This window comes from Portunus trituberculatus, chromosome 31 (genome assembly GCF_017591435.1).
Source record: "Portunus trituberculatus isolate SZX2019 chromosome 31, ASM1759143v1, whole genome shotgun sequence".
In the NCBI taxonomy this organism is placed as follows: domain Eukaryota; kingdom Metazoa; phylum Arthropoda; class Malacostraca; order Decapoda; family Portunidae; genus Portunus; species Portunus trituberculatus.
This window is the reverse complement of record NC_059285.1, coordinates 3921554-3944121: the sequence shown is the minus strand read 5'-3', so window position 1 is coordinate 3944121 and position 22568 is coordinate 3921554. Positions and strand designations below refer to the sequence as shown.

Here is a 22568-nt window from a genome sequence, read left to right as displayed (position 1 = left end):
AAGAGAGAGAGAGAGAGAGAGAGAGAGAGAGAGAGAGAGAGAGAGAGAGAGAGAGAGAGAGAGAGAGAGAGAGAGAGAGAGATTTAACTTTATAAAATGACAATATTTATTCTTATTTTACCTTTCCTTTTTTCTCTTCATTCATTTTTCTTCTTCTTATCTTCCTGTACCTCTTCCTCCTCCTCTTTGACTGATCTCTCTTTCTCCATATCTCGACAATCTGAAATAAATAAAGCTGTATGTACACCCAAACTTCACCCATACATCGATAATATACTGCTACACCTTGCCTATATCCACCAATCCAGACAATTGTAACGTTAATGACATAAAAAAAAAATTTGTGATGTTTCTCTCAATTCCAAATTAAACCAAAGAAAATATTAAGAATTATGGGAGTTTTGTCTGTATTTCTCTCTATCCAAGGCCAGTTAGCCACCCATACTTCACCCATACATAGATAATATACCCATACCAATGGCTGCTATGTACCACTGCTTTGCCTTCTATGTACCATTGGTGGGCTGCTATGTACTAGATACAATAAGTCTCTCTCTCTCTCTCTCTCTTTCTCTTCCTACTCATCAACACGTGACAAACACTTACAAGACACCAACATACTCGTCCGTGTTAGGTGGTACAGTGGAATCCTGCGCGAATGTTTTGAGGGCATTTTAAGACAGTTTGGCATGTTTTGAGAGCATTTAATGATAGTTTGGCATATTCTGAGAGCATTTTAAGGCAGTTTGGCATATTTTGAGGGCATTTAAAGACAGTTTGGCATAGTTTGAGAGTATTAAAAGAAAGTCTGGTATGTTTTGAAGCCATTTTAAGAAAGTCTGGCATATTTTCAGGCATTTTAAGACAGTCTGGCATGTTTAGAGAGCATTTTAACACAGTTTGGCATGTTTTGAGGGTATTTTAAGACAGTTTAGCATGTTTTGAGGGCATTTCAAGAGAGTTTGGCAGGTTTTAAAGGTATTTTTAAGAGAGTTTGGCATATTTCTAAGGTACTTTAAGACAATTTGGCACCACCTTTAGGAATGCGGCAATACAAACACGCAGTTTTTCAAAGTAACATAAGTTAGGTTAAGTTAGATTAGGTTGAATTTACTCAGTTAGGTTAGGTTGAAGTAGGTTAAGCTGGGGTAAGTTAGGCTGGCTTGGGTTAGGTCAGGTCAGGTCAGGTTGAATTAGGTTAGGTTAAATTAATGTTAGGCTAAAATTTGGTTAGGTGAGGATAAAATTAGGTTAGGCTAGGTAAGCTTTTCAATGTTAACAACAAAGATAACATTGAGTACATGGTAATACTGTGTGACTTGTGTTGAGGTAGCACACTCCCCCCCCTCCACCAACACAGAAAAAAAAAAAAAAGGAAAGAAAGAAGAAAAATAATAATCAACACACACGACCATAGAAAAGTGATATTTGAGTGGCTGGAGCATTCGGGGCTGGTCTGCTACTGTTAGATACGTGGTTGCTTACAATACCACACCAAGAAGATGAAGAAGGTTGTTTACAATACCTGACCAAGAAGAAAGTTGCCTGCAGTACCTGACGAGCCCCTAACACCAGATTACCCCCAACTAGCTCCAAAGACAGCCACGCCACTCCATCTTATTTCTCCACCGCCCACGCCACCCACACCACGGAATTATACAAAAGTAACATGTTGGTGTGGCGTGGCTGTCTTGGGGGCTACTTCTACATCTTCCAGCCAAAACTACTGGTGTACCGCTGGACCGCTGGAGGACTGCTGGACGGCTGGCTACTTTTAGATGCAGAACATAACTCCATGAAGACCTAGCTAACAGTACCCATTAAGACGATGACCCAGGAATTGCTTGAACAAATCTTGGGTCGTCTGTATGGGTACTGTTAGCTAGGTCTTCATGGAGTTAGGTTCTGTGTCTAAAAGTAGCCAACCGTCCTGCAGTCCTCCAGCGGTCCAGCAGTACACCAGCAGTAGTTCTGGTTGGAAGATGCAAAAGCCCCCGGTCCCAAGACAGCCACGCCACACCATCTTATTTCACTCATTTCTCCGCCGCCCACAGCACGGCAAAGAGCGCCACTTACCATGACAGCAGAAAGAGACGCCGCAGCCACAAGGTAATGACGTCTGAGTGAAGGGAAAGGTAATTTGACACAAGGCACAGCTGATCACCTTCCTGGCCTTCCTCACGGCTCACAGCGAGCCATTAGAGTTATAAAGACTACGGGACGTTTGTTTTTATTTTAGTTTTTCTTACTTTTGTTTGTTTACACATTTTGTCATTGTTGAAATTGTTCGTTTTATATTTTTATCTGTTTTATGTTGATTTTATTGGTAAAAGTACAAAGAGAGAAGGTGCCATTGTTTACTTTTTCTGAGATATCATAGTCTGCCTTTGAGAAACCTTGTTTTTGTCTTTAGCCGCGAGAGATGCAAATACTCCCTGAACAAGATACAATTTAATACTTGTTACTTTGACAACGTACTCCCATCACAGACACCTTCTCAACGAGTATAGTTATTTTATATTCGTTGCACCTTCTGCTACTGGTTGAAGGCTTGAAGCGCCAGTAGTGGTCTGGTAGTGGTGATGGTGGTAACAGAGGTGGTGGGCTGTACTGTACAGTCTTGCTACACACACACACACACACACACACACACACACACACTTATGTATCTCAAACACTCTTAAACATCCCAAAACACCTCCAGAACATACCTAAAAATACCCAAACACACACACACACACAAGTGCAGTGTTGCTATATTCCGGGCAGTGTTTAGCAGCACCAAGCAGCAAGAAGCTAGCACCATGGGAAGCAGTACAAACCTTCACCACAACCCTCCATGCACACTGCCTCAAGATCACTTATTTAAGGTACTTTTAAGGTCATTCAGTTATTTGTAGGTGTCCTTTACATGTGAGAGTGAAAACAGTGCCCAGATATTGTAAAGGTGATAGATATAACGAGCAGTTATGAAGCAAGTCATTATAACCAGCTGTTATTTGCTTTCTTTTCACTTACCGTAAGCCAAGCATGTCCCAGAATGCAGCCACTACTCTACTATTTCATATTTCTTGGTCATATATTTCCGACTCGGCTTCATCCTCGCTCGTCCCCGCTCCACCGTCCTCGCTGCCCACGAGACCGGCGTCAGGCTCCGTTACGTCCTATGCTACTATGGCAAGGGCTGCGTCCTCCTCCTCACTGCTGCTGTCACACGGGGCTTGGCCCCAGGTGAACTTCCCCGGCCCGTGGTATCTCCACAGTCGGTCAGCATGAATTATATTGGGCTTCCCGCGTTGTCCTCGACGAATACGGAAGGTTACCTCCGACACCTTCTCGAGACAGTGTATGGCCCCTCCCAGGGGCTCTGCAGCTTCAGTGAGAGACCTTTCCGCCAGTGGGGGTTGTAAAGCTACACCTTGTCGCCAGCTGCAAACTCAGCTGGGCGACTTCCCCGGTCATAGCGGTGCCTCATGGCCTCGCCTGCCAGCTTAAGTCGTCCTCGCACCTGATGATGAGCCTCCACTAGCCGCTCCTGCATTGCTATGGCGTAGTCCGTGGCCACAGTAGGCAGTTCTTCATCTGGAGGGCGTCCTGTTGTCAAGTCCACCGGCAGGCGAAGCTCCCGGCCCATCATAAGCTGGGCCGGCGTGTAGGTGGTGGCCTCGTGCGCGGCAGACCTGTATGCCATGAGCAGAGCGGGAAGCTTCCGGTCCCACTCTGTCTGTCCCTCTGTACAGTATTTGGCCAGTTCCTGAGCCAGTGTCCTGTTGAAGCGCTCCACCATCCCGTCAGACTGCGGCCTCAGTGGTGTTGTCCTCGTCTTCCGCAGGCCCATTAGCTGGCAACACTCGCCGAATACCTCCGACTCAAACTCGCGGCCTTGATCGGAATGCAGCTCGCCAGGCACACCAAACCTGGTGAAGAACTGCTCCACCAGTACCTCTGCTACAGTCACTGCTTCATGGTTCGGCAGTGCGTACGCCTCGGCCATTTCGTGAAGTAGTCCATGGCAACACAGATGTAACGATTGCCAGCTGCAGTCGCGGGTAGCGGCCCCACGATGTCTACTGCTACTCGCTCCATCGGGGCTCCCACCTGATACAGCTGTAGCGGTGCTCTACCCTTCCGTGCTGGTCCCTTCTTGGCGTTACAGGTGTCGCACACTCGGCACTATTCTTGTACATCCTTGCGCATCCCCAGCCAATAGAACCGCTGTCATAGATGACTGAGTGTCTTCTTCACTTCTAGATGCCCACTGGCGACGCCCTCATGCATCTCCCGCATCTGGCTAGCTCTCATATCACGAGGAATGACTGTCTGCCAGTACATCATCCCTCCGTCAGGTGTCAGCCACTTCTTCACCAGTACTCCTCTACTCAATTTCAGCGTGTCCCACTGCCTCCAGTAGAATCTCGTAACTGGGCTCAGGGCTGCCACTTCTTGCTCGTCAGGGCGACCTTGACCTTCCTCTAGCCACTTTACTACTGGGTGGAGATCCGGGTCCTTCCTCTGCCTCTCCAAGACGTCCCCTACGTCGGTGTAGGATTCCTGTTGTGCAGGTGTTAACTGACTTAACACCTCCACGGCTGGCCCCTTCGAACTTGTCACAAGATTCAGGGCGCGCTCCTCTTGACTCCAGCCTTGTGCTCGAGCCACGACTTCAAATTGGGCCAGGTAAGCCTCCAGTGACACCCTTCCGTCGAACTCCTGTGGTTTAGGCCGCCTGGGGGGCGCAGAGGGGGCGGCCACTGGCTGGGAGGAAGCTCGAGGCGAGGAGGCGGCAGGGGGAGAGCGAGCTTTCCGTTGGTGAGGCGGGAAGGCAGTCTTGGGTGGGGCGGCTGCGGGCAGGGCTAGCGGAGGGCAGGGTTGGGAGACAGTCCGAGGGGAGTTTTCCGTCTCGTCGCCCTCAGACTCCTCGTCGGTCTCACCCCGCCAGCCGGACGCTAGCCCAGAGCCGACGGGATGAGCGCTGTGCGACTGAGCACTCATTCTTCTCACTGGGCCTGCCGTCGCTCGCATGGCATCTGCCATCGCCCCCAACTCCTCCTTCATCTCCTTCTTCAGCGTCGCACATTGGAGTTCGTTTTCGTGCCTGACGGTAATCAATCCCTGCCCGACGGTAGTCACTTCGTGCCTGACGGTAGTCAATTCCTGCTGGATCGCCACCAACATACACATGAGTTCAGTCATTGAAGGCGGCTCCTCGCCCACAACTTCCTTCTTCACGATCTGCTCGCCGTCAGCCATTGTACCTCCGTCAGGTAGGTACAATGGCCTTCCGCCACAACACACAAGACGCCCTTAGGATCCCACTCCTGACACCAAGTGCTGAGACCCTCCTTCAGCTTCTTCTTCAGGGAGGGAACGCCTCACAATCTTCTTGGGATTCGGGGGGTGTGTGTCGGGAGAAGGACTTTACCTGGGTGGCGGCGCGGCTGGGGTGGAGCGGCCGGCAGAGCGCTCTCTTATGCCTGGCTGTCTGGCTATAGCACCCACTCTCACTCAGCTCAGTCACACAGAGTGGGGAGAAGGAAACACTTCTTCCTTATTTCTCTATATTACAGCAACTGTACATGAGTACGGGTAACACTTTGTTAGTTCGTCAGGCACTTCACTGTCTCTGTCTCTCGTTCACTCTCTGACTGCTCCCCAGAGTACGACTTGTACCTTCGAGGTCTCTTGCTACACTCCTGTCCTCTGTCCTTGTCGGTGCCACACAGTGCCCCAGAAACCACGCCTCCTGTGCCGTCGCACCTGCCAGGCAATGTCCTTACGAGTCTATTTCAGCTTATTAGATAACGCTATCTACCTTAACCGCTAATTACCAATATATCCCTGATAATGCTGGCTACAAGCAAATCACACATGCATGCATTTATTTACACGGTACCGTATGACAATTGTCCCAAGGGCTGGCCAGTGCCCTCACCCATACACACACACACACACACACACACACACACACACACACACACACACACACTTATCTCCCCGTGACCTCCGAGGTCACATCTCCTCCGTCATGGAGGCCTAGCTCAGCGTCTCTTCCATTAAGGTGTGACAGTTTCATAAACACGAGCAACCAACACCTCGCTCACCCTTTAGCTAAAGTCTGCACATATGTACTCATATGTACTACCCATATGTACTCTTATGACGCTGCTCCACACTCACACAGGCACACGTACATATCTGGGAGGCTGCGGCAATACACCTTCGCAACAATATGGAGCCCGCCACGGCTGTTCACCCCTTCTCATTCCCGGATGTTGCCTCCTGCCCCTTAGCCCCACCCCGACACCCGAACACCGACTCTGTCCCACCCACGGCAGCCTGAAGGTCAAAATACTTTTTTTCATATTATTTGCTAACGCTAATGTTACGGTCCCATGGTGTTTTTATGCTTTCTATAGATATTTCGTTGTGTTTGAAGTGTGTTCCGCGCCTGTGTCTGGTCAATATGTGACGTTTAGTGGTGTTGTATAGCTTAGATATGAGTTGCCATAACGGTCAAAATCTTCCATATTCCAATTTGAGTTTTCTTATTTGAAGGTATAAGTGGGCCTTTATCATATCAAAGAATCGCATATACTCTGTTAAGTGTAAAATCAATCTATTGAGTGAAATATGTGGACTATGAAATGGTGTTTGGTGCTGTTGTAAAAAGATCTTATTTTTCGTTATTTTATTTGCTCACGTTTCTGCTTCTCGGTCTAACTCGCTGTAGAATGTCTTAAAAGATATCTCAGACTCCCTGAAATGTGATGAAATAGTCGCCAAGTGAAAATGGCTTGACTTTACAGGACGTTTTAAGAGATTTATGGGTTAAAGTGTTTTTGTACTTTTAACGTACTTAATTTAGACATTTTTTAAAAAACTAGTTAAGCTGGAGATATTTTGATATTTTGAAAGTTAGTTTAGGTATTTATCACGTCATAAAATAACAAGCATTCGGCCGTGCCTTAGTTTTTTCTAAAAGTAATTTTTGAAATAAAATTATTTACGTAATTTAGCCGAGTCACCCCCGCTCCCATTCTCTCTGATGACCACAGCCCAGGTGGTGACTCATCATAGCCCGAGGCTGGCGCCGCTTTTCCAAACCCGCAGTTCGTCAATATTTTGCCTAATATCTGGTGATTTCTACGGGTTTTCGTGTGTTTCTAGGTTCAGGTGTGTAGGTAATAGTAGCAGAAGGAGGGAGAAAGGAGAAATAAAGGAGGATAAGGAGAAAGGGAGGAGGAAGAGGAGCAGTCAAGCCACAATACTTAAGTCACCCTTCATTTCCTCAATATTTTGTCTAATATCTATTGTTTTGATGTGTTTCTAGGCTCAGACGAGTAGATGGAAGTAATACAAGGAAGAAGAAGGAGAAACAAAGGAGGAAAATGATGAAGAAATGAGAAATAGAGGCGGAATAGGAGAAGGAACCAAGGTGTAACATTTAGTTAAGTGTCCCTTTTAATCCTAACGTTCTTTATAATGCATACTGTTGGTGTTGGGTATTTTACGTGTGTTCAGTAGTGTTGCAAGGTGTTGTGAGTAGGTTTTGTGTTTTGAGTGTGTTTTAGATCTCATAGGTATATGTTACGTGCTTTGAGTGTAGTGTGGAAGTGTGTTTCAGCATTTGGGTGTTTTGAATGTGTTTTGGGAACATTTTGAGGTTTGTATAATATTTTGAGATTGTTTTGCGTTCACTTTGAGTGATGTAATTGGTGTAGGTATGTGTGGGTTATGTGTGTGTCTTTTGGGTGTGTGTGGGGTGATTTGGGTATAATGGATGTTTCTAGTGAATTACGTGTGTTTCAAGGCATTTTGAGGTGTTACATGGTATTTTGCGTGTGGGGTAATTTTGGTGTGTATTGGGTGATTTTTTTTGCGAGTTTTAGGTGTGTTTATGGGCATTTTGACATTGCATAGTGTTTTGAGTGTGCTTTGAGTTAGTTTTCGTATTTTAAGTGGTTTGCGTGTGTGTGGAGTGTCTTGGTTGCGTGCAGGAGTAATTTTGGTGTATATTCGGTGTATCTAGTGAGTTTTGATAGTGTTTGGGTGAATTTTGTTTGTTTTGAGTGTGTTTTGGGCTAGTTGTGAGTGTTGTAAGTGGTTTGTGTGTGTATTTGGGTGTGTGGGGGTGATTTCTAGCTTATTTTAGATATTTGTAGCGATCTGTTTGTAGCATTTGTATTTCCGACTTCCTACGACTTGTCTTCTTTTTAAGAGGGAGGCATCAAGGCATTTGCTCCCCAAGTTTGGCTGACGCTTTTCCACTTTTTAGAGACCCATCACTCAAGTGGGCCTTTCTTTTTAATCTTTTCCTTTTTTTGCCCTTGGCTGGCCCTCTCCCCTACATGAAAAAAAAAAAAGAAGATGAAAAAAACGACGCACCATGGTTATGATGACAGCGGGCGCGATGCTAGGCGAGACATTCCCTGTGGTGGAGGCTGCTTGACTTGACACTTCCTGACGTGGAGGAGGAGGAGGGGAAGGTGGAGGAAGAGAAATTATTAATGTTATCTTTAACCTTAAATGATGAGAGGCAAAGGAATTGAATTGAATTGAATTTTGAAAAGATACCAGCACCAAGCCTGAAAGGCTATATGGCACTAGGAATAGTTGTGTTATTCAGATCTGATTGAAGACTGATAAGGAAGATCATTATTCTAGGGACAGAAAAGGTGGGAGAGTCTCCCAGAAAATCAGTGAGCACTGGGGGGCGTCGCAGGGTGGCCAGGAAAGGAAATACATCACGACGATGGGGGTATGTGTCAGGGCAGTCCAGGAATATATGTGAGACACTTAGAGCACAGTGGCAGCGCGGGCAGACGAGTGGGGGTTCACGGGGCAAGAGGTGTCCATGAGTGAGACCGGTGTGGCCCAGGCGGAGACGAGCAAGGGCGGTTTCCCAGCGCCGGTTCCGGTGGGTGGAGAGAGGCCACGGGAGGATGGTGGGCTTGATGGCATGGAGTTTGTTGTCATTCTGCATGTTCCATGAAGACTGCCATAAGTCTCGGAGCATGGAAGTGAGGGCTGGGAAGCAGTCGGCGGCGGGAATGGGATGCGGGAAGTTGCCGGTGGTTAGGGCAGCAGAGCGAACGAGGGAGTCCGCACGTTTGTTACCTGGGACGCCGACGTGGCCAGGAATCCAGCAGAACTGCACGGACTTTTTCCTTGTTGAGAGGCGAAACAGCCATTCCTGGATCTTGGCAGCAACTGGATGTGAAGCAGAGAGTGACTGCAGGGATGTAAGTGCACTGAGTGAGTCTGAAAAAACAACAAAAGAGGATGACGGTGATAGAAGGAAGGTTCAAGGGCAAGGAAGATGGCGTAAAGTTCGGCCGTGAGGATGCTGGCGATGGGGGGTAGAGTACCCTGTAGGGAGGAAGAGGCGGAAACAGTAGCAAAGCCGACACCAGTGGACATATTTGATCCGTCCGTGTAGATGTGGACAGCGGTGGCATGTTGGGGCATGTGATTAAGGTGAAGGGAGCGGAGTAGAGTTGCAGGCAGGGACGAGCGAGAACAGGGGAGGAGAGTAGGGCAAACAACTGGAGCGGGGACAAGCCATGGGGGAAAAAGAGATAGTACGGAGTGGAAGGATAGGGGGGAAAGAGAAATGTAAGGACTGGAGGAGGTTGTTAACACGGAGAGAGAAAGGAAGGAGGAGGCTAGGATGGGACTGAAATGAGCGGCGAAAATTATCAGGAGAGAGGAGGAGTGGATATCGGGAAACTAAAGGAAGCGTGCGTAGGATTTGACTGTTATTAGGGACCGGCGGTGGGTTTGTTGGGGAAAACAGGAGTGGAGCAGAGGGCACCCAGAGCAAGACGTAGGCCGGAGTTATGGACAGGGTCAAGTTTTGCTAGGACCTGGCAGAAGCGGAGGATTATATTTGGCAACCATGGTCTAGTTTGGATAGGATGAGCACCGAGTGGAGACGAAGAAGTCTGCGCCCCAGGAGAGATGTGACAGGGTCTGCAGTAACCGGAGTCGAGGAAGAGTGGAGTTCTTGAGAGAGGTGATATGTGCGTTCCAGTTCAGACGACTATAAAAAACAAGGCCAAGAAAAGTTGTGGAGTCGCGGTAGGCGAGAGGGGTGCCATACAGGGTGAGTGGTGGATGTGGGATGTTACGAGATCGAGTAAAGCACACGGCACAGGACTTGGTATGGGAGAAGCGAAAGCCATTAGCTGTGGTCCAATTAGATGCAGCATCGATGGCAGACTGAAGGCGGGTTTGAAGGCGTGGAATGTCCGAGTCTGCAGCGTAGAGGACGAAGTCGTCGACATAAAAAAAAATATATAAAGAAGCAGAAACCAGAGGTGGTAGGGAGGACATGATACCGTCTATGGCTAATAGAAAAAGAGTAGTGCTTAGGACACTGCCTTGAGGGACTCCTTCATGTTGTGTGAAGGCACGGGAGAGACGAGAACGAAGACAGACTTGGAATGAGCGGTGAGTAAGGAAATTTTGAAGGAATACACCGATATTGCCATCTAGATGGAGTGAGTGTATTACCCGAAGTATGTGATATTTCCACGTGGTGTCATAAGCCTTCTCTAGATCGAAAAACACAGCTATAGTCTGACCATTTTATGAAGATCACTTAGGCGTTGGCTTTTTCGGGGATTTCCCGGCCTGCGGCGTGCCAAACCTTGTGCTGGGCAAATTAAGGGATTAGAGCCAATGTCAATGAGAACCTTGCTTCCCACACACCACCTCCCTCTCTCTCTCTCTCTCTCTCTCTCTCTCTCTCTCTCTCTCTCCATATAGAATGTACATTTCATGTGAATATATCTCTATCAGAGATCTATACTTATTTATAAATTACTAAAATTTGAGAAAAGAATCTGTCTGTCAGTCTTTCTCTAGAGAGAGAGAGAGAGAGAGAGAGAGAGACTACTTGATAGTCATTAGGCATTTGACATGAGAATGTCAATGATGGGGGAATTGTTATCAAGGTTATAATATCGATACGCCTTGTCAACTCTTCTTATAGCTTATCATAATGTTTGCTGTGGTGTAACGTAATGTTTATTGGTTTAGATTGCCAGTTTGGAAGTTTGTTTTTACTTAACAGGTAATACATATTTATCTAATTTGAATACGCAAGATCTGTACCGTATCTAGAAGTTTTGTCGATTTTTCCTCGTGTGTGTGTGTGTGTGTGTGTGTGTGTGTTTCACTTTCACTGTTTGATCTGCTGCAGTCTCTGACGAGATAGCCAGACGTTACCCTACGGAACGAGCTCAGAGCTCATTATTTCCGATCTTCGGATAGGCCTGAGACCAGGCACACACCACACACCGGGACAACAAGGTCACAATTCGATTTATATCCCGTACCTACTCACTGCTAGGTGAACAGGGGCTACACGTGAAAGGAGACACACCCAAATATCTCCACCCGGCCGGGGAATCGAACCCCGGTCCTCTGGCTTGTGAAGCCAGCGCTCTAACCACTGAGCTACCGGGCGTGTGTGTGTGTGTGTGTGTGTGTGTTGTGGTGAGAGTCATTCGATACGGATAATGTTTGCATAATGTTATGTACGATAATGTCTGAGTAATCATGCGGTGAACACGAGAGAGAGAGAGAGAGAGAGAGAGAGAGAGGATAGCAAACACCAGATAGGAAAGATTCATTTGATGATTTTGGTATTTCGTAAACCCTTCTTGCAACAATAATTAGACCGTCTTTCAACCATTACCTACGATGACTACCACTCCACTGTTCAGACAAACTTGTATACTGTTGTTAGGTCGTTTAATCGTTTCCTCTGGCTTTACTACGTGGCCTTGTTGTATGGTAATGTCTTAGGCAACGCTTGCGTACACAAGCTTCATTAAACAATACTCACGGAGTCATTTTGTATCAAAGTAAAGCTACAAACAAGGTAAAATGTATGAATCTTTCGTCCTTTTCTTTCATTCCTTTTCTTTCTTGTTTTCTTTTTTTTTCCTTTCATCCATTCATTCTTGCTTTATTTTTTTCATTTTTGTTTATTCTTTGTTATGTTCTATTGTTATTTTTTATTAATGATAATAGTAGTGGTAGTAGTAGTAATAGTAGTGGTAGTAGTAGTAGTAGTAGTAGTAGTAGTAGTAGTAGTAGTAGTAGTAGTAGTAGTATTAGTAGTAGTAGTAGCAGTATCATCATTATCATAATTATCATTATTATTATCATCGGTATAATCATTATTATTATTATTATTATTATCATTATTATCATTATTATTATTATAATTTTCATTATTATTATTATTATTATTATTATTATTATTATTATTATTATTATTATTATTATTATTGTTAGGTATCATTATCATCATCATCATCATCATCATACCATCATTATCATTGTTATTATGATCACCACCACCACCACCACCACTTTAACTATAACAACAACTACTGCTACCATTAATATCATCATACTTAATGATTATTTTTTTCCCCCAGCGGTGCAATGTAGTGAATGTTTTGGCCGCCAGCCCAGCCCAGCCCAGCACAGGCAAGCACAGGTGAAGGGACAAAAAGCAGCAGTTATCGGCGCGAAATGATCCGGGAGAAAGCCGATATCGCTCAACCAACACAGAAGTTTGATTGCATTGTTATAGGAAGCGAGAAAGGGAGTGTTTAGTTTTGAAAAGCTCTCAGTGCGGCTACACACACACACACACACACACACACACACACACACGGAGATCGATCTATAAAATTATGTGTAGGGAGTAAATGATTAGATGTTGAATGATATAGTAGATCTATAAGCGTGTGTTGACAAATAGATATTACACTTATTATAATTACACTTACAGTAGCTCAGTAAATGCATCTACACTTTCTACATTTCTTTACATTTTTCCTTCGTATAGACCAGAGAAATGCAAACTACCTATCCTGCGATCATATTCTCATAATAGGTGAACACTTGGTGGCTCTTTTTACTAAACCAAGAGTATTGTGAAATCGAAGAATCCCCGCTCGAACCCTGTACAGTACAACGAGGTAAATACACACACACACACACACACACACACATATAACCTATAGCTGTGTGTGTGTGTGTGTGTGTGTGTGTGAAAGTAGATAGGTAGACAGATAGATAGATAGATAGATAGAGTTAGATAGACAGATGAATAAATGGATATAAATAAAGCTATGTAAAGGAGTGTCACGTGAGGAGGTTTGAGATCTACGTAGGCTACCACCGGCTTAGACTAAAAGGAACAATGTTTATACAGAACGATGCTCACCGAGTGGTTAGTTAGTTATTAAGCGTCTGCAAACAAGGGAGGGAGGAGGGGGGATTAGTAGGAGGAGGAGTATGAGGAGGTGAAGCGGAAAGCAGTGAAGCACAAAGGGAGGATTTCTTTTGTTTGCGCTGTGTAGGTAGGACGTGTGTGCGCCAGGAAGTGTGTTTACCCACTTTGATTAACGTTGTTATGTGTGCAAGTTGGTCTGGTGTCATTTCTCTGGTTGCGTGGTTCCTGTTGAATGTCGGTAAGGTATGTTAGACACTGTACAGTGGTTTTGTTCGCGTGTGTACGTGTGTAGTGAAGGCCTTTATTAGTTTCTCATGAACAGGAGTATTTGGAAGTCCTGCTTTGGTTTAAAGGATAGGAAATGTTGCCTGACACTTCTTGGAACGCTTTGTTTATAGTGTATTTCTTATCAGTTGGTTATTTGGTAAGTTAATCCTCATTGTAAGTTGCGGTTTCGTAATAAAATAACGTTAGTGTTCTGTTAATGGAAAGTGCCTCGTAACATGTTTGTTGAGTGCAGCATATGCTCGCAATTCCGTGGTTTGGGTGTGCATTGATAGCAAGGCTTCAAGGTGCTTTTACTGGTTCTTCGGTGTATCTTTGCCTCTCCTCACTGAGCGGTGGCGCAGATGTAAGCCAAGGTGTCACGAACCTTGGTGTGAGCTACGTGTAGGGTTGTTAGGGTAGTGGGATATTGCGTTGTGGGATTTGTTGGGTGCCGTGACATTTCAGCCTCAGTTTTGTATGTGCTGTGAACCAGTGTACCATTATAAATGTAAAACAACAACTGTTAGTGCTTTAACATCACGGCATCCCACATTTTGTTTAATAAGTAATGTTTCTGAATGTAAGTAAGGCTTTTGTGTAAAAGCTTCAAAATGGTTGTGTAGTAACAATATTTTTTGGCTGATAATTTATCCATGATTGTCAGTATCTGGTGCAGTAAGTGTAGGAACAATCGAGTAAGAAGTTCCGGCGTGTTGTGGTGCACCACACGCTATAGTCTGACCGTTTTATGAAGGTCACTTAGGCGTTGGCTTTTTCTTCATAAAATGGTCATAAAATGGTCAGACTATATTTGTCCTTAAGTACTATAATATACGCAATTGTATTTTTAAGCTAGTCACTCTGATTATACTGTGCAATTTGTGCCAATATCATAAAGCTCTTGGAATTGGCATAAAAGATGACTTAATGACGGCAGGTGAAGGATGTTTCTTGATTGATGATTGGTAACTTTGTTGCAGCAGTGTATATACGACAAGGGACGAGGTCAGGTCATGCCGGCCATCCCTTAAACATGGGGCAAACGTCTCGGGCGTCAGTCAGGAGATGGAGCACGACCCGCCACAAGTCTAGCACCGGCGTCCCTTCATCTGTGCACTACCAACTTAACATCTGTTTCTCCCGAGCGAACTCGTCAGCCACAGCGGCGCTTGAGTCCTCTATACCTGTACCCGCCCAAGCGTCTGAGAAGCCCCGTCATCCTGCTGCTGCTGCTGCTGCTGCTGCTGCTCATCATCATCACCTGTGTCCATATGGTAGCAGTCTATCTCTAGGTCGTCTTCAGAAAAGGATGCAGATCGCAGGCGCGAGTTCCGGCACAGGCAGAGGCTGGGCCGTTTCAACTCCTTCATACGAGGCGTTGGCTGCTAGAAAATGTTCGGTAATATAACGAGGGTAATAGAAGCAAAACTCGTAAGGGTCGTAATCAGAATAGAATGAGGAGTACCAGATTTTTTTTCTTTTTAATAAGAGGTTTGGAGATAACTATTACAAATTGTTCTGTAGTGGCGAGTAAAATGGAATGCACTAAACATTTACAGGGCGCACCGAAACCACACAACCACACCTGTCCTACATTTGAGGACAAGGTTATTCGTGATTAAAGTGTAAAGTAAAATTATATTTTACAGGTCCTGCCACTACTGAAGGTAGAACCAAACCAGCGTGTCCTAACGATCCCCAACATGCATCAGGAAACTGACTTTTCTTGTACTGGAGGACACTCTGCCTAGCTGCACCTTCCATGGAGCAATCGGATCCTGCCTCGCACCAGCTTTTGCCGAGACAACACGGTGCCATTCAGGGAGGGAGAACCCACTGCCTTGCTGCATCTTCCACGGAGCGATCTGACCCTGCCTCGCACCAGCTTTGCTGAGACAACACGGTGCTACTCAGGGAGGGAGAACCCACTGCCTCGTTGCACCTTCCACGGAGGAATTGCACAACACATGGTGCCATCCAGGGAGGGAGCACACACTTCCTCGCTGCACTTCCACGGAGAAATTGAACACCTGGTGCCATCCAGGGAGGGAGGACACCATGGCTCTGTACCTAACTTAACAAATGCATGTTGCCAATCACCCTTGTAATGTAGTTCCTTCCGTTATGTGAATGTACGCACACAAGTGTAATGTTATTATTCCTTCATTGTTCTGTGATGTACCCACATAACTGGTATTAGTACTACTAATAAATTATGATTAAGAAAATTTATATCAATTCCCTTTTTTTTTTTTTAGGAATATTTACAAAATATACCTGACCTACTCTGGAGCTTAACCTAACCCCACTTCATACGAGGTCTACAAGCTAACCCTATCAAGCTCCACAATATGAACATATATACTCCAGCTTTTTCAAATATAGGAATATACTCCAGCGTTTTCAAATAAAAACAGGGTACTTCGTCTTTGAAGCTGTCTCTACAAATTCAAGGGCCTGAGATACTCAACTGGCCCAAACCTTGCTAAAATGCCTAAAAACACCAACGTAGTATAACTGCTGAAAACGGCAAAAAAAAAAAAAAATGGTGGGAAACCCTTGCAAAACTGCCCAAAACAGTAAAAAAACAAAAACCGCAAAAAAATGGTGAAATATCCCTGTAAAACTGCCTCAAAAAGTGTGTTAACAGCAAAAACCGCAAAAAAATGGTGAAATATCCCTGTAAAACTGCCTCAAAAAGTGTGTTAAGTCATAAATACTCCGAAGAGTCTCCGGAGAAGAAGCAGATGTATATTTGGGTTAAAAATACAATGAAGTGTCTCCCTTCCTTCACTTTTATTCAATCCACACATTTTTACACATCTGAAAACTCTACCAAAATTTTCAACTTAACATTTTTACAGTGGAATAGCAAACATTTTTACAGTGGAATAGCAAAACCACATTTTTACACATCTGAAAACTCTACCAAAATTTTCAACTAACATTTTTACAGTGGAATAGCAAAATTTGTAGTTTTTTTTAACATTTTTACAGTGGAATAGCAAAATTTGTAGTTTTTTTTTACATTGGAATAGCAGAACTTGTACAATTTTTACATTTTCAACTTACAATAATTTATGCAATTTTCAACTTGGGACAATTTTTTTCAATCATTACATTACTCTGGGAATTACCACCTCATTCCACCTACCATTATTATGAGGCTTGCACATACATAACAGGTATGAACAAGTCTACCTCATTCCACCTATCATTGACATCCATACATTTGTCTAAAAAATTGAATATAGGAACATAAGAATTTTCATTGCACAAGTCTTGTTAGTAACTACAACTTCTAAAAGTATTTTGTAGGAGGAACTATCTACTCTGTAAAATTATTTTTAAAGTGTTTCACAATGGCATTGCTCTCAAACAGTATGTTGTCCCTTGCAATACTACATTGTCACCATAAATATACAAAACACATACTATCATTCTGGGGCTGCATTGTACAGTCAGCCTCGGGTCTCACTGAATGCCTGACCATCACTCCACTGTTGGTCTTTAGGCTCATTACTTGTCAACTTTATATATGCATAGATAAAAATAAATCCTTGACATAATTTTTTACAACTGAAATTATTTTGATCATATTACTACTTTGGGAATAGTTACTCTGTGTATCCAAACAAAAGAAACATGGCAAACAGAAGATTACACCCAACACATGACACAAGACACATTCAGGCCGCACAAGGCAAGGTTTGTTTGAATTTTGGGAAAACTGATGGTACCCCTCTCAACAGTTACCTATAATGGTAAATTACTGCATCAAAGAAAGACATTATTTAGTCATCATTATGGATATTTATCATTAATTAACAATAAAAACCATCGGGGATCATGCTATGGTACATACAGCCAAGTTCCCACCACGTTGACGAGTTTTAAGATGGCAGTTGGCGGCGCTACAACAGGGTGAACCCTTATGACAAGTCACAAGTTTAGAGCCTGTTACAGTGGAAATTGTGTCTAAAATATACCATTTTGTCTCGCTACGACGCTGTGATGGTTTGTAGAATACGGCCCCTGAAATTTTACACAGAACAGAAAGAGTAAAGCTCTAGAAAGTTGAGAAACTTACTATTTAATCAGTCTAAACATTCTCACTCAAAAATTTATATAAACCTAATTACACACAACATTTTTTCCCTAAATGAAAGACATTGACATCAAGAAATGACTGGTACACTTGCCCACAAAGCTACACACACACACACACACACACACACACATAACCCAGAAAAGTACAGCAAGAAAGGACTAAAGAAACTTACATATGAGCGAAATGTAATGTATTCCAACATAAATGGAGTGATATCGGGGATTTTAGAACTCAACGATTACTTGAGGGACAAGAACCCAGATATTGTGGGTCTTACTGAAACAAAACTGAGAGAGGGAGAAGACCTGATGAAGGTTGGAGAAGGAAATATAACGTTTGGAAAAGAAATAGAGTAGGTAAGATGGGAGGAGGAGTGATGTTGCTGGTTAAAAAGATATAAAGGTGGATCAAGTGAAAAAGGTATGGGAAAGGCAGAAGTGCTAAAGATCAGAGCAGAAACTAATGAAGGAAAAAGAGGCACTACATAGTGGTGTACGTACCACCTAAGACAAATGCATGGTCAGTACAGGAATATGAAGAAATGATAAGTGATACAGGAACATGTCTGGAAGAAATGTTGGGTGGCTGTGAACGAACTATAATGATGGGAGATTTTAATTGTAAAGAGGTGTGTTGGGAGGACTGGTCAATGGAAGGATCAGAGACAACATGGGGAAATACACTATTGACACTGGCAATGGAAAATGTGTTAACTCAGTGGGTCAAAGAAGATACTAGGTTTGGAGGAGAGGGAGCATCGTCAAGACTGGACTTGGTCTTTAGTACAGAGCCAATGGTCATTGAGGAGATGAGGGTGGAGTGCCCTTTAGCAAAGAGTGATCATGCAGTTTTGGAGTTCAAGGTGATAGACGAAGAGAAATCTAGAAGAAATGAAGAATATAAAGTGGGAAGATGGAATTATGCCAAGACAGATTTTGGAAACCTAAAGAAATTCTTTCAAGAGACAAATTGGATGAAATTCAAGAGTGCTAAGGAGCAAATGAAAAGTGGAAGGAATTTATAAAAATATACAAAGAAGGTGAGAAAAATTTGTACCAATAAGACAACATAGAGAAGTTGGAAAGCAGGACTGGTTTAACGATAGATGTGAAAAGGCTAGAACAAGAAAAGAGGATGCATGGAAGAGGTGGAGAAGGAAAAGACGGATTAAGCAGTGGGAAAGTTACAAAAGAGCAAGAAATGAATATGTGTTGATTAGAAGAGAAGAAAGAAAGAAACAAGAAAAGGATATAATTGATAAATGTAAAGACCAACCAAGGCTTTTTTACAGACATGTGAACAACAACATCAAAAATAGAGAAAGTATTGAAAGTTTAGAAGTAAATGGAGTATACAGTGAAGATCCCAGGGAAATGGCAGAGGCTATGAATGGATGCTTTCGGAAGGTATTCACAAAGGAGACTGCTTTTGACAAACCACTGGTAATGGAACAGAAAGGGATTATGAAGGAGTTTCAAGTAACGGTGGAGGAGATCAAGAACATGATGGGGAGTTTAGAAGTGAGAAAAGCTGTGGGACCTGATGGGGTATCAGGATGGATTTTAAGAGAATGCAGGGAGCAATTGGCAGAAAAAGTTTGTGAAGTAATTGATGCCTCATTAAGGGAAGGCGTAGTGCCCCAAGACTGGAAAAGAGCTAACATTGTCCCAATCTATAAATCAGGTAACAAGAGAGACCCATTGAACTATAGACCAGTGTCACTTACAAGTGTGGTAGCTAAGATGTGTGAGAGGGTGGTGAAGACTAGATGGACAGACTTCTTGGAGAAAAATGACATACTTTGTGAGTGTCAATTTGGTTTTAGGAAAGGGCGTTCATGCACGACAAACCTGATATGTTACTATTCGAGGGTGATAGATGTAATACAGGAAAGAGATGGTTGGGCTGATGGAATATATCTGGATTTAAAAAAGGCCTTTGATAAGGTACCACACCAGAGACTGATCTGGAAACTTGAAATGGTAGGAGGAGTGCATGGCAGTTTACTAAAATGGATGGAAGACTTTTGGTAGGAAGAGAAATGAGAACAATAATTAAGGACAGACCATCAGAATGGGGATTGGTGGAGAGTGGAGTTCCACAGGGATCAGTGTTGGCACCAGTAATGTTCGCAGTCTACATAAATGACATGGTGGATGGGGTGTCCAGTTATGTGAGCCTATTTGCAGACGATGCAAAATTGTTACGAAAAGTGAGATGTGACAAAGATTGCGAACTACTCCAGGAAGACTTGGACAGAATATGGAAATGGAGCTGTACATGGCAAATGGAGTTCAACACGACAAAATGCAAGAAAATAGAGTTTGGCAAGAGTGAAAGAAGAATCAGGAGTATGTACAAGATAGGAAATGAAGACATAAAACCAGTCATGAAGAAAAAGACCTTGGGGTGACAATTACCAATGACCTATCGCCAGAGAGACATATAAACAAAATAATTGGAGAAGTATTGAACTTATTGAGGAACATAAGAGTGGCGTTCGTATATCTAGATGAAGAAATGATGAAGAAAATAATTACTGCAATGATAAGACCGAGGCTTGAATATGCAACAATACAGTGGGCTCCGAACTTAAAGAAACACATAAGGAAACTAGAGAAAGTACAGAGGGCTGCAACGAAAATGGTGCCTGACTTAAGAGATTTGACTTATGAAGACAGACTGAAAAGAATGCAACTTCCAACCCTGGAAAACAGAAGAGAAAGGGGAGACCTGATAGCAATATACAGAGTGATGATTGGCATGGAAAAAATGGATAGGGAAGATCTGTGTATGTGGAATGGAAGAATGTCGAGAGGGCATGGGAAAAACTAAAATGGCCACTTATAGGAGAGATGTGAAAAAATATAGCTTCCCTCATAGAAGGGTGGAAGCATGGAATAGTTTAGACGTGGAAGTGGTCAACGCAAGGAATATTCATGATTTTAAGAAAAAGCTGGACATTAATAGATATGGAGACGGGACAACACGAGCATAGCTCTTTTCCCGTATGTTACAATTAGGTAAATACAATTAGGTAAATACACACACACACACACACACACACACACACACACACACACACACACACACACACACACACACACCTTGCAGCACTGACTGAAATTCTGTCTGCAGGAAGTGCAATGGACAATGGTTCATGACTGTACAATCTAGACTGTTAAGACTGACACAACTAGATCATGCTAATAAACAAAGACCTCTAAATAAATCTTCATAATGCAAGAAGTTACTTTTTATACATTACAAATTTCATAAACCATTACTCCTTGTAGCTAAATATACGCTTACATGTAATGAAGTGATTTGATGCAAAAAGGTCAATACAATGTTAGGTCATGAAATCTATGAATATGAATGATGACAATCCTTCACTTAAAACTGTGTGCACTAATTTCTACAAGAAAAGAAAGCATGAAGCAATGTTGCTGTGAATGTTGAAGCATCCTCCATCCTTGCCCCTCTCTGTCTTGCACTCTGCACACACGTTTATGAAAGCAGTGTGCAGTGTGCTGCTGGACCTCCAAAAGCCTGCAACAAAAGAAAGGAGTAAACAAAAGTTCAAGTTTAGCAATCATTTACCTTCATGTCATCTTATCAATCTGAAATTGTGGAAAACTGCTCACTTGTAATCACATTTGTGATACAGGAAGGTATATAAAAAAACCCCATCCAAGCAAAGCTACACCATTTTTTTTAAGTAAGAGGAAAAAATAAATAAATAAAAAAAAAAAAATAAATAAATAAATAAATAAAAAAAAAAATAAATAAATAAAATAAATAAATAAATAAATAAATAAAAATAAAAGCTCATTTGAATTGCAAGTTCACTAAAAGATTGATACAGAATTAGCCAAAACGACACGGACAAATGTGTTGAAACCTCCCTCTTAAAAGACATCAAGTCATAGGAAGATGGAAATACAGAAGCATGCAGAGAAATCCAGAGTTTACCAAAGAAAGGTCTGAATGATTGAGAGTACTATCTAACTCTTGTATTAGAGAGTTGGACAGAACAGGGATGAGAGGAAGAAGAAAGCCTTGTGCAGTGAGGCTGCAGGAGGAGAGGCATGCAGTTAGCAAGATCAGTAGAACAGTTAGCATGAAAATAGCAATAAACGATAGAAAGAGATGCAACATTTCGGGAGTGAGAAAGAGGCTGAAGACAGTCAGTTGGAGGAGGAACATGTAATTTATGTTAGGGTTACGCAAGGATAAAAAGATTGAGAAACGCTGCCTTAGATTAAATCTGTAAATCCACATCCTCCCATGTCTAACACACACACACACACACGGCCCGGTAGCTCAGTGGTTAGAGCGCTGGCTTCACAAGCCAGAGGACCGGGGTTCGATTCCCCGGCCGGGTGGAGATATTTGGGTGTGTCTCCTTTCACGTGTAGCCCCTGTTCACCTAGCAGTGAGTAGGTACGGGATGTAAATCGAGGAGTTGTGACCTTGTTGTCCCGGTGTGTGGTGTGTGCCTGGTCTCAGACCTATCCGAAGATCGGAAATAATGAGCTCTGAGCTCGTTCCGTAGGGTAACGTCTGGCTGTCTCGTCAGAGACTGCAGCAGATCAAACAGTGAATTATACAGACACACGTAGCTCAGTGGTTAGAGCGCTGGCTTCACAAGCCAGTGAGTAGGTACGGGATGTAAATCGAGGGGTTGTGACCTTGTTGTCCCGGTGTGTGGTGTGTGCCTGGTCTCAGACCTATCCCAAGATCGGAAATAATGAGCTCTGAGCTCGTTCCGTAGGGTAACGTCTGGCTGTCTCGTCAGAGACTGCAGCAGATCAAACAGTGAATTATTACACACACACACACACACACACACACACACACACTATGAGCCCCGCTCAAACCCTGTACAATACAACTATGTAAACACACACACACACACATAACCTA

General features: G+C 43.5%; 2 protein-coding genes and 1 long non-coding RNA gene across 9 annotated transcripts in view; 1 reads left to right on the top strand and 2 right to left on the bottom strand.

Moving 5' to 3' along the window:
• The window catches only part of LOC123511640, an 8380-nt gene extending 6155 nt beyond the window's left edge, over positions 1-2225 (bottom strand). The window contains exons 1-2 of one of the 2 annotated variants that reach the window (XR_006676876.1): positions 2077-2225; positions 122-220 (exon numbers count right to left, since the gene is read on the bottom strand). This is a non-coding gene — a long non-coding RNA (uncharacterized LOC123511640). The remainder of the gene's footprint in view (positions 1-121; positions 221-2076) is intronic. The other variant, XR_006676877.1, reaches the window with a different exon arrangement.
• Positions 2226-3412: 1187 nt separating this feature from the next.
• On the bottom strand, positions 3413-3994 carry LOC123511608 (protein NYNRIN-like). The gene has a single exon (XM_045267633.1). The coding sequence runs from the start codon at positions 3992-3994 to the stop codon at positions 3413-3415; it is 582 nt and encodes a 193-aa protein (XP_045123568.1).
• Positions 3995-12456: 8462 nt separating this feature from the next.
• LOC123511651 lies at positions 12457-15756 on the top strand. 6 transcript variants are annotated; one of them, XM_045267694.1, is made up of 3 exons: positions 12457-12517; positions 14509-14927; positions 15178-15756. In XM_045267694.1, the coding sequence occupies exons 1-3, from the start codon at positions 12472-12474 to the stop codon at positions 15277-15279; spliced, it is 567 nt and encodes a 188-aa protein (XP_045123629.1). In that variant the 5' UTR covers positions 12457-12471; the 3' UTR covers positions 15280-15756. The 6 variants fall into 6 exon arrangements, 3 of the variants coding, with proteins under 3 accessions (XP_045123629.1, XP_045123627.1, XP_045123628.1); XR_006676890.1 differs by lacking the exon at positions 12457-12517 and adding an exon at positions 13356-13504; XR_006676892.1 differs by lacking the exon at positions 12457-12517 and adding an exon at positions 13356-13504 and having other exon boundaries at positions 14509-14941.
• The last annotated feature ends 6812 nt before the right edge of the window (positions 15757-22568 follow it).

Coding starts and splice junctions, on each gene's coding strand:
- LOC123511608 (XM_045267633.1), bottom strand. CDS start 3,994: ATGGCCGAGGCGTACGCACTGCCGAACCATGAAGCAGTGACTGTAGCA.
- LOC123511651 (XM_045267692.1), top strand. CDS start 13,442: ATGTGTGCAAGTTGGTCTGGTGTCATTTCTCTGGTTGCGTGGTTCCTG. Junction 13,500..14,508: donor GTGGTTCCTGTTGAATGTCG/GTAAGGTATGTT, acceptor ACTTTGTTGCAG/CAGTGTATATACGACAAGGG. Junction 14,928..15,177: donor TGGCTGCTAGAAAATGTTCG/GTAATATAACGA, acceptor TATATTTTACAG/GTCCTGCCACTACTGAAGGT.